Genomic DNA, 11,128 nt, shown 5'->3' with positions numbered 1-11,128 from the left:
GAGAAAATCTTGGTCCTTGACTAAAATCAAAATCAAAATAGCATGATAAAAAAATTTCAAAACTGCCTAAATACATTTTCAGCCCTAAGTGTTCTGCTTCATAATATTGTTGTTCCAAAAAGAGTATGGATCCTCCAAAGTTGACAATCAGTAAATATCTTGAAGTTTGCCCTTTTTTTAAGGAATAGAGAATATTTATATTTTATAAAAAATTATAAAATGGTTAAAATATTTTTTTTAAAAAAACTTCATAAAAATTCATGGATCTCAACTTCAAAAGATTTGCTCTCCTTGCTCCTAGATGCCAGAGGCGAATACACCTCAATTTAGAATGTTTATAGGTCCCAAGATTCTTTACCACAATTCTCTTAAACCACCGGAAGGGAACGCAATAGAAAAATAAAGAGTTTAAAAAGATATGCATGTGGCAATTACAAACAAACGACCACTTATGTAGATATAGCTGATTTGACTTTATCTGATATCTGAACATTTCTTTACCCCTGAATTACTTTAAAATTTGTGCACCTTGACTGTGTATACATAGGTCAACTATAGATATAGCTAATTTGGCTTTCGATAATATATATATATATATATATATATATATAAAAGATGTGGGAGATCGCTAATGAGAATTCAAAGAAAGAATATAATCACTAAAAAAATCTTAATAACAAGTGAACACTACGATAGATATTTATCGTTATTTTTTATACTGAAACTTGTCATGCAATTGATATCTATTGTGGGTGGTGCTTTTAATAATGTGTTTTATTGTTTGTTTAATTTGCCACTTCTCCAATATATTTATGATGTCCATTGGCATGACTAATCTTGGGGGAATTTCTTGTGTCAAAAGGAACTTGCTTTTTCTTTTTCACTGTAATGTCCATATGTATTTAACCAATTTTACTAAAGTGTTGCTTCGATTTCAGATATGGATTTGGATTTATCTTCAGATAAGTAGATATAGAATAGATTAGTGTTGTGGAGAACTTCATATTATTTTCAAAGGTAAGTTTATTTTTCTTAGAAAATATATTATGATAAGGTGATTTATGTTTTGCATTTATTTGTATATTTATTGTGTTTTGCCGTTGAGTAAAATGAAATTAGGCCTATTGAATTTCAAAATAATAAATAAGTGATTTTGACAGATTTTAACTTGTCAAAATCATTACAAAAACAATCAACATAATTTATTTATCTTTTTGAAATTCAAAAATATTTTTTTGTCATTTTTTAAAAAAAATTTGACTTTATTTTCATTCAACCATTATATTATTAAGCCCCTATAGAATTCTTTTTCCCTCGTGACGTACTCTTCCATGGGTTCTGCGGAAATATTCAAATGGGCTTCCAATAATGTCCAGCTCAAATGGAAATAATTTAATATGAAACTCAATCCTTAATCTTTCTGCATTTAATTAATAACTTAATTTTAAATATATAATTTTTTTTTTGAGTTATCAATCAATCATCTTCCATGGTAAAAAAATTTGACCTCCAATTCAACTCACTGTTTGATTTTTAAAAAAATTGGGGGTTAGAAAAGAAAAGCATATGGTTCTCCTCCCCTTGCCACCTACTTTGTCACCCTCATCAATTAATCCATGTCTATTCTCTTTTTTGTTTTAAGCACATTAATACATATCTGGAACCACATATAAATCTTTTAGGTTTACTACTTGATATTGGTTCTTCTTCCTGTTTATATATGGCTATCACCTTTTATTTTGGACATTTGCATACTTCACTATATCCTTTTCTGTTGGATGATCATGATGCTTGAAATCTTCAACTTGAGGATTAACAATATAGGGACTGATTTTATATTCTTCAGAAGATCTCACTGTGATTTCATGAAGGCTCTGTGAAGGAACAAGTTGATTCATCTTCTTCATCTCTTTGTCTTTTCCCCACAAAACCAAATACAACCCACACACTATCAACACCCCTCCTATTATACTGCAAACTCAAAAAAAAAAAAAAAAAACAGAGTCAGTCAAATATATAACTCAGTTATAGAGTTCTCCCTCCCTCCCGTTCTTGTTATAAGCACATTTCCAATGAGTCTATCAATATGACGCAATAACTTTTTTTTTCATGTAGTATTCCTAACAAACTATAAAATTTTCTAACTAACTAAACAAATTTTTCTAATTAACTATTTTTATTGAGGATAATTTTAATGCTCCCTCCATCCTTTTTTCATAAGATCCAAATTTTTGAATCCCTCTATTTCCTTTTTATAAGATTCACTTCGTAGTTTTCTATGCATCATTAGGAATTTTACTCCTAATTAATTTTTTACATATGTGCTCTTTCATTATTTTTCTCATTACTACTCTCTCTCTCTCTCTCATTTACCAGCTTCTAAATAAAGGCATATTTTTTTAAAAAAATATTTCTTATATATTTATTACTTTTAACTAATTTTAACAGTTTTTTTAAACCACACAATTGATTATTTGGATTTTATAATAAGAGACAGGAGAACTATATTTTACAATAAATAACTAATTTTATGCACATCAAGAGCAAATTACACAAACATACAAACACAGGGTTTTAAAATGAAAAATAAATTAAACACACATGCATATACTTACCTTCCAAGGTGTAACTTCTCGTTTAACATGAAAGAGCCAGCAAAAGCCACAAACACAAGCAAGAGGGGGTTGAAAGCAGAGACATAAAGGGGGCCTCTCATATGCACACACCAAGCCGTCACCACCACCATTGCTCCAGAAATCACTATTCCCTACAATTAATTTAGTCAATGAAAATTAGATTACCAAACAATATAATTCTCATTATGTTAATATGAAATGTGTTGGCAAAAATATCATTATGAACTATATATTCAATAGAAAACCACATTTTGCACTAGTTACATACACAATGTGTTTCATTCATCAAACTTCACATGATACACCACGAATCTCACAATTGAAATAATCAATACTCTCTCTTGTTCTAAATATAGGAGCTCATTAAAGAGTTGTTTTGCTCATAGATATATAAGATATCAATCTATTTTGTCTTTCAAATTTACAATTTCCTCCAAAATTATTCTATCGACTAATGAGTAATTCTCAATAAAAATGATTAAACAGGTATTTTATGAAAGCCAAAATACATCTTTTTACAAACAACTAATTTAATTAATCTTCATAAATTAGTTATTGAATTTGTACATTCAGGGTATGAAGAAATAACTTACTGAATAAGCCGCTGTGAGAAGCCTAACATTCCAACCTAACTGCCATTGAGTCCAATCCCTCTCAAGACAAACAGCAAAAGCAGTGGAAAGGAGTGATCCCATCAAACTCATGAGAGCTGTGCTTGAGTAATGACATGGGTAACTTTTACTTATCATAGTCTGTAGGTGTCATGATAATCAAATTAACGTTAAATTTGTAATAAACAAAAATAAATTGGTAATAACTTATTAATATAATACCACTTTTATTCTTAGTATAATTCACCTGTAGGAGAACTTTTTTGTTCTAAATATAAATTACTTGTAGTGTATATAATAATCTTTATATAATTTTATCCTTATTTAATTCTCATAAGAAAAAGAGAAAGATGAGGCAAATGTAAGAATGATTCGTAGACGGAGAGGAAAGAAAAAACTTTAATGGGTAGATTTGAAAAATACTATCAAATTAATATTATCAATGAAAGACCTGAACGATGAGCCAGAAGGCATTTGCAAGGCAGCTTCCCAAAGCACAGAGAGAACCCAAGAGGGTGTTACCACCAGAGGAAGAGTAATGGGGTGATGCCACGTGTCCACTATGGTGATGCAAGAGAGTTATGTGAAAGGAGCCTGTGTCTATTTCTGAGCCTTTGAAGATTGTTATTATCATAGCTCCACTTATTCCTATTATTGTTCCAATGATCTTGGCTTTTCCTGCTGTGGTTCTTAAATTTAGCTTTTCCAAACTGTGCACAAATTTTAAACACATCAATTAAAAAGGGACGATTTGCTTCATAAACTGTCCACTTTTTTTTTCATATTTAATTCTGATTTAGATGTCTTTTTTTTTTTGAATATTTCAGTATTTTATACGTTAACTGAGGTGAGATAGAAAATAAAATAATTTTAAATTTCAAAATTTATTTTAAAATAGAAATAAAAACAAATACATAAAAATATAATTTTTTTTGTTAGGCACATGTGTAATTTTACCTAAACTTTCTGAATTTTTTTTAGAGATTTCAATATTTTTGTCTTAGTTAGTGGAATAGAAAGTACAGATAATATACATTAACAAAAAACAAAGTTTGTACAGAAAATTGAAAAAATATACACTAACAAAATACAAAAATGTTAAAAATAACTATAAAAATAAATAGAAACTACACATTTAAACTATACAATTCAAATATATAAAATCACATCAATTAAAAATATTAAAGTATATTAAAATACATTCATTTTTTTTTAATAAACTACTAAGCTATTTTCAAATCATTTTTATTCGTGTATAAGATTGCTTCTAGAAGGAAAAAGGGTGTTGAATAAAGGGCCCATAAAACTAAAAGGAATTTTTGTGGAGGCGAAATTAGAAATGTGTTCCAAGTTACAAGATAAACCGTCATTGAAGAACCTTAGCACAATAAATTTGTGAGTGGAAAAAGACCAAAAAAAAAAAGAAGAAATAACTATAAGAAACAAGAGAAGGAAAAAAACGACAGTAAAAGTAGAAACAAAATTATTATAATTGCAAAGAAACTTACCGGAAGCAGACGGCCAAGAGAAAGGTGACGGCCGGACTCAGATTGGCCATCGCAGAAACAAATGTTGTAGAAGTTAAAGCCAATGCTTCCAAGTATAAGTTCTGTGACATTAATCCTCTACATAATAATTAACATAATATCAGTAATTTATATGCCATTTATTTCTCATAAATAGTAATATCTAGTCGATCATAATTATATATTATTATATATAATTACAATATTTTTAATTAAAATATTTCTCAACTTATTATTTAAAGAGAAATCGTTAATTATAAAAAGCATTTAATTTTGGTGACGATATATAGTTCCTCCTAATTTGATACATACCCAAATAACCCGCTTAGAAATGCCTGAAAGAGTATAGTCCAAGTCATCTTTGGTCTTTTGTTCCTGCAAATAATTAACAATTTACCATTAATTAGTCATTTAATTAAAACAAAAAAGCTTCCTAATTAATTTCTTATTTTCATATGCATCTTAGATCAGAACGTACGAGGACATTTTCTTTTCTCTCTTTTAAATTTTTTCTTCCTGAAAGAGTGTGGTCCAAGTCCTTTTATTATTATTGTTGTTGTTGCAGCAGCAGCAAGGCTCAAGCACAGAATATAATATACTCTCTCTGGTTTCATGTATAAACTTCAAATAACTGAATTACGTTTAACAAACTAACAGTTAAAATTAGTTAAAAAAATAAATAGGTCAGAAATGAATTTTTTCTCCAAATTTGCCCTTATTTATTAAGAGAGTAAATGAGAGGCAATAAATAAAAAAATGATGAAAGAGAATATATGGGGATAATATTAATGTGTGAGAGAGTACTAAATACAATCAACTAAAAGTAAAATAGAAAATAATAATAATAAATGCTCAAACCAGCTCAAAAATGAAGCTTATATATAGGACCAGAGGAAGTACAACATATAGCAGCATGTCTACAGGAAGAAAGAAGATTGTTTATTACTCCCTCTGTGCCCTTATTTATTAAGATTGTTTATTGATGTTTTTTTGTAGTGTAATTTAAGTAACATTGGACTTGGTAAAATAAAAGGGTTCAATAACTAAAAAAATAAGATTATTAAAAACTATCCTTTGAATTCTAAAATTATGTGGTGAAATTTGATTAGCGGATTAAAAAAAAGTGTTTGTGATTATTAAAAAAAAAAACACAACGATTGTTTTACCAACATAAAATTTAGAACCAACGACCAAACTCTAATGTATTATTACTGACAAATCAACATATAAATCCGACATAAATTTAGAACAAATAACTAACATTCTAATATGGGAAAATGATCTAAAATATCTATTGAAATTTAAAAAGACAAATAAGTCATGCAAATAAGTAAAAAGACCAAATAGGCATGAGGTATGAATTTGGGATTTGCAAAGTTTAGTGGAAAGACTAAAATGCCACCAAGAGACGAAAAGCATAAAAAAGTTTTGCTTTTAGGTATTATTATAATCAGGCAAGCCTTTGATGATATTTGTAAAGTGATTAACAACTTTCAAATTGAATTTGAGCATTTTCATAATACATTTTGTAACCTATTATTAGCCATTAACAAACTTAGTAAAACTTAGGGTAATTTAGTTGAACAAAGTTACTAAATATATAACGTAACTGACAACTTACGAAATGAAATAAGACCATTTCCATAACATATTTTATAACAAGTTATTAGCTATTCCAAACAATTTTACTAAACATAACACGTTTTTGCAACATATTATTAGCCATTTCGAATCAACTTTACTAAATAGGCAACGTGATTAACAACTTGATAAATGAATTCAACTATTTCTTTAACATGTTTTGCAACATATTATTAGTCATTTCCATACCTTGTGCAATTTGGGGGGATTTAGTTAAATAAATTGACTAGACATATAATGTAATTGACAACCTGAAAAATGCATTTGACCATTTTCATATTATTGACTTTGTCAATTTTCACTAACTATAACCTCTTGGAGGAATTAAACAATAGGGTAAATGTTTTGAGAAATTAGTAGATAATAGACCAGTACACCTGAAGTATGTTATAATAAACATGCTAACAATAACTTTCATGATTTATTACATTCGTAATAGATTTGACCAATAAAGTGATAGTATTTACCAAAAATTAGCAACCTTGTGATAGCAACTATGTTACATATATTCAAATGAGGAATAAGGAAGCCCAAGGTACAGACACATGTTCTTCGAGTAGCATGAAGAAGCTAGAAGAATAGAGAAATAGCCCGTTGTATAATTGAGGAATGGTAACATAAGGAACATGGAGGTAATCAAAATAGGAAGTGCAAACAATGGTGAACCAGGGTTGGACGTTCGGAGAGGAACGATTTGGAAGTAAGGAGAGGGTGTGTAATTATTTTTGAAGAGAAGGACACTGGGAACAACATGAGGGAGAGAGAAGAGGACCTAAAGAGAGAGAGAAACTGTCTCTAATTTTGACAAAAATGGCATGTAGGTAAATTGCCAAATTTTGCAAATTCCAAATTAGTACATGTAGACTTATTTGTCCTTTCTGAAATTAAAATGACTAATTTGAAATTTTAGAATTCAAATAATATTTATATGGGATTTTTCCTTCTAATATACTAGTACACTTTATCCTAAATATAAAATATAATTTGTAGTATGAATACCACTACAAATTAGATATTATATTTAGGACCAGAGGTAGTTTTAATCACAAATCAATATACTAGATTTAGTCTTTCATATAAGAACTAGCCAGGAATTAAATTTAATTTTAAATATAAAACCTCAATCTATTATTTTGTTTCTCATCTTTCCTAAAAGATCCCTATTGATTATAAGGAGTTTCCACTAAGAGATAATTTTATTCCTCCAATGCGCATGATTGAAGAGATTGGTTTACGTAGACCAAACTATATTTGTGACAAATAACTAATTTTTTTAATATTTTTAAATTAGTTATCTAGCTTTTATACTAAGTAACTGAATAATGTAAGTTTTACTATGCTATTATTCACCAATCAACGTAGAAAGTCCGACATAAATTTTTTTTTGGTCAAAAGAAAGTCCGACATAAATTTAGAAACAAACAACTACACATGTTCACAACCCAACGTGATAACTGATAATTCCTCTAATCAACATAAAAAGTCCTTCTGCACTAGTGGTTGTATACATGTTTCACATAAGGAAAAGATAATTAAGCAGCACAAGAAATTCAAGAGGGATTAAACTCTAGCATAAACACATTTGGAAAATATATAACATAAAATACACAGTTAAAAAGGATTATCTGATAATAATATAAGAAATAATTAACCTCTCCGCAATGAGGGCAACGGGAGCAATGAAAATACTGCCAAAGATATAACGGTAGGCAACAACCACTCTCAAGTTCATGCCGTCATCCGCGACGAGCTTGTACAGCACATTGAGGCCGGTACCTGCTATCTGCGCCACTGCCATTAACATCGCCGGCTTCAACCCGTCCACCACATTCCATACATCTGTCATCATCAAGACCACCGCCACCTGCGGTGGCGCCACCGGCTGCTGGAGGAATCAGTATAGGGTTTAGAATAAGATAGTGAGAGAGAAGGAATTGGAATATATGAGAGTATGTAAGTGTTTTAGATGAGCTTGGGAGAAAGATGTGATGAAGAGGGTATTTATGGAGGAAATGAGCAAGATCTCACTGTTTGTTAAAGGGTGTTGTTTCCCAACAGCCTGCTTTTGCATTACACGTTCTCTTTGTGTATTTATTAATGTAACGCACACACCTTTTCATCTTCTCCTAATTTTCTTAATTATTACTTCTTTTTATTGTATAATAATGGGATTTTGAAGCCCGTTTATCCGTCAATAAAGAAATTGAGCTAATCTCAAAATAATTTTTTGAGTATTACATTACATCCTAATGAAGTTAATGTATTTAGACGTCCGTTAATGAGGTCTCAAAAGATTAATTTAATACTCCATTTGGTCCTATATAGAAGTTAGTTGAAATTAGTTGAAAGATTTATTCTTTTCGGTATATAGACTAATTGAAGGATTTACTTTAATCCTAAATGTAATATCTTAATTAATTATACCTTATAAATTTTTATTTTGTTAAAAAAATTATTTCTATTGATTGATTATATTGCACATAGCCACATATTAAAGAACAATTTCTATGGGGTAATTTTCAATACAAATAATTGATCGCAGTAGTTTAGGAAAACCGATCAACACACTTTCTTTAACAATAACTTTTTAAAAATTGTTACAAATTAATTATATAGGATTTACATTTAGAACCAGATAGGGAGTGATAGCTTGGTCTGAACAAATTTGGCAGCTGGAAAATGTGTAGCAATTGCAGATAGCTACAAATATAGGCATGTCATTTGTAAATCAATCACTTCCTGTGCTTCATAACTAAGATCTAGCTATCGTAAAATTAATCTTTTGAATCAAGTATTCTCCCTAATTTTACTCATATCTTAGAAATTAACTCTTGAAAATCTTTATTAATGGGATTCAGTTTAACAAAAAGAGGTAGTCACTCACAACATGATAAATCAAAATTCGAATTTTTACTGAGAAAGATGTTCACATTTAATACTTGACAATCTCTCAAACAGAATTGCCTCAAATAGGAAAATATCTGTGCCTAACGAGGGAAGGGGGGGGGAAAAAAACTCTTGAAATTCTCTTGCTGTTGAACCGGTTGGCCCCCTCCACCTTTGCTTGTGGGCACAAGTTAAGGGTTCGCCAAAAACATGCATACATAGCAACTTAAATTCCTTAAAAGGTGGGTTTTTTCCTTGCAAGTATATGCAAATCTTCATGATGACCATTTTTCAGGTGCGTTTGTACGCGAATTCTGTTGGAAGTATGTGCTTTTGAAAGAAATTTGTTTTAAGGTCATCAATCCTCGTGAGCATGCATGAGAATCCAACATGTATACATAAAACTAAAATATTTCTCCAATTTTTTAAAATTAAACCCATCAAAATTGTTTTTGTACTTAATCATCTTCCTTAGCCACAAAATTTAATCAAAATCAATTAATTAGCATATCAATATAAGAAGTTGTATTAATTGTATGTTCCAAATGTCGTATGCAAAAAAAAAAAAAAAACCGACTCAATCTCAATCTTCCATGCAGCTCAATGACAAGTTTTTGATATATTTGTGGCGAAATCGGCAACGAAAGAAAAAATTAATCTTATATCACCAATTTTTGTTTGGACTGAATCTTATGTCACCAATTTGAATGTATGACTTCCATTTGAGAGAAAAAGATTGTCAAAATATATAAGCATTTTTAGTATTTATGAATGATTTGTCAATATTTAAAATTTTAATATTGACATTTTTTGTCAATAAAATTAAAGGTATTAATGTTAAAGTTACATTTTTTGCCTTTTTTTTTTCACTTCCAGAGATTAAGGGCGTGTTTGGATACCGCTATTGGTACCCCAAAAGTCTTTTTGGCAAATTAACATTCACTAAATTGATGTTTGGATAGAAAAACTTATTTTCTGGGAACTCATTCATATAAAAACAAATTTACGGAAGTGTATATACTTTCTCCAGTTCTTAATATAATGGTTAGTTTGACATTTAATTTGATTTTAAATATAAAACCCCAATATATTTTGTTTCTTATATATATCTATTTTTTTAAAGTAATCCTTAGTAGTTGTACATGTTAAAGATTCTATCAAATGATAGTTATAGCTAATACATAAGATTAGTACCAGTATTTTAGGGAAGACAACATCTATTTATTAAAAATAACTAACTTAACTAATTTCTTTAATCTACTTAAATTAATCAATTAGCTCTTATATTTATAATGACGTGATGCAATATAATAAAGAAGAATGCACAGGAGTTAATTAGGCTAATTAATTTTCTCCATAATAGGCATAATGCTCACAACATTTCTTCATTTGGCAAGCTCGGGGTCGGTTTGATAGCAAATTAATTAGTGTTAGATGGAAATCATATTAGCAAGGCTGCGGAAAATAGGGTCCATTTATGTTCATGTAATGATACTTTTTTTTGGTAATTGAAGAATGCAGACGCTTAGAGCCCAAAAAGAAATTATAAAGGAATCAAAGAAATCAATAAAGCCTATTATTGGGCACGCTGGACCGTATCCCACACATACAAGGAAAAGTTACACTATATTAAGGTTTGGCATTTATAACTAAGATATTGAAAACCAAACCGGTAATTGAATCGGTCAAGACAATGGGTTAAAAGTCAATAGGTCAAATCAGAGTCAAACATGTGAGAAATAAAAAAGTAAAAAATAATTTAAATTTTCACTAAGAACTAGATATCAATTTAATATTTTGAATCACTAGTAAAATAATCACATCTTTA

The 11,128-nt window shown here is 29.3% G+C and overlaps 1 protein-coding gene across 1 annotated transcript; it reads right to left on the bottom strand.

Moving 5' to 3' along the window:
* Positions 1 to 1,727: 1,727 nt before the first annotated feature.
* Positions 1,728 to 8,263, bottom strand: LOC114748143 (WAT1-related protein At1g25270-like). The gene is made up of 7 exons (XM_028936496.1): positions 8,067 to 8,263; positions 5,086 to 5,148; positions 4,756 to 4,872; positions 3,699 to 3,957; positions 3,230 to 3,388; positions 2,616 to 2,767; positions 1,728 to 1,971 (listed from the first exon to the last, which is right to left on the bottom strand). Exons 1-7 carry the CDS (start codon positions 8,261 to 8,263, stop codon positions 1,728 to 1,730), a joined length of 1,191 nt encoding a protein of 396 aa, XP_028792329.1.
* Positions 8,264 to 11,128: the final 2,865 nt, after the last annotated feature.

Source organism: Neltuma alba, unplaced genomic scaffold (genome assembly GCF_004799145.2).
Source record: "Neltuma alba isolate B1F8T4 unplaced genomic scaffold, ASM479914v2 tig00005621_pilon, whole genome shotgun sequence".
Taxonomy (NCBI): Eukaryota; Viridiplantae; Streptophyta; class Magnoliopsida; order Fabales; family Fabaceae; genus Neltuma; species Neltuma alba.
This window is presented reverse-complemented; position numbering and strand designations above follow the sequence as displayed.

Bases quoted from the DNA above. Each gene is read 5' to 3' on its own strand.
- LOC114748143 (XM_028936496.1), bottom strand. From the start codon at position 8,263: ATGATGACAGATGTATGGAATGTGGTGGACGGGTTGAAGCCGGCGATG. The intron at 4,873-5,085 runs GTATGTATCAAA...ATTATTATGTAG, and splicing joins TTTCTAAGCGGGTTATTTGG to AGGATTAATGTCACAGAACT. The intron at 3,389-3,698 runs GTCTTTCATTGA...TGACACCTACAG, and splicing joins CCTTCTGGCTCATCGTTCAG to ACTATGATAAGTAAAAGTTA.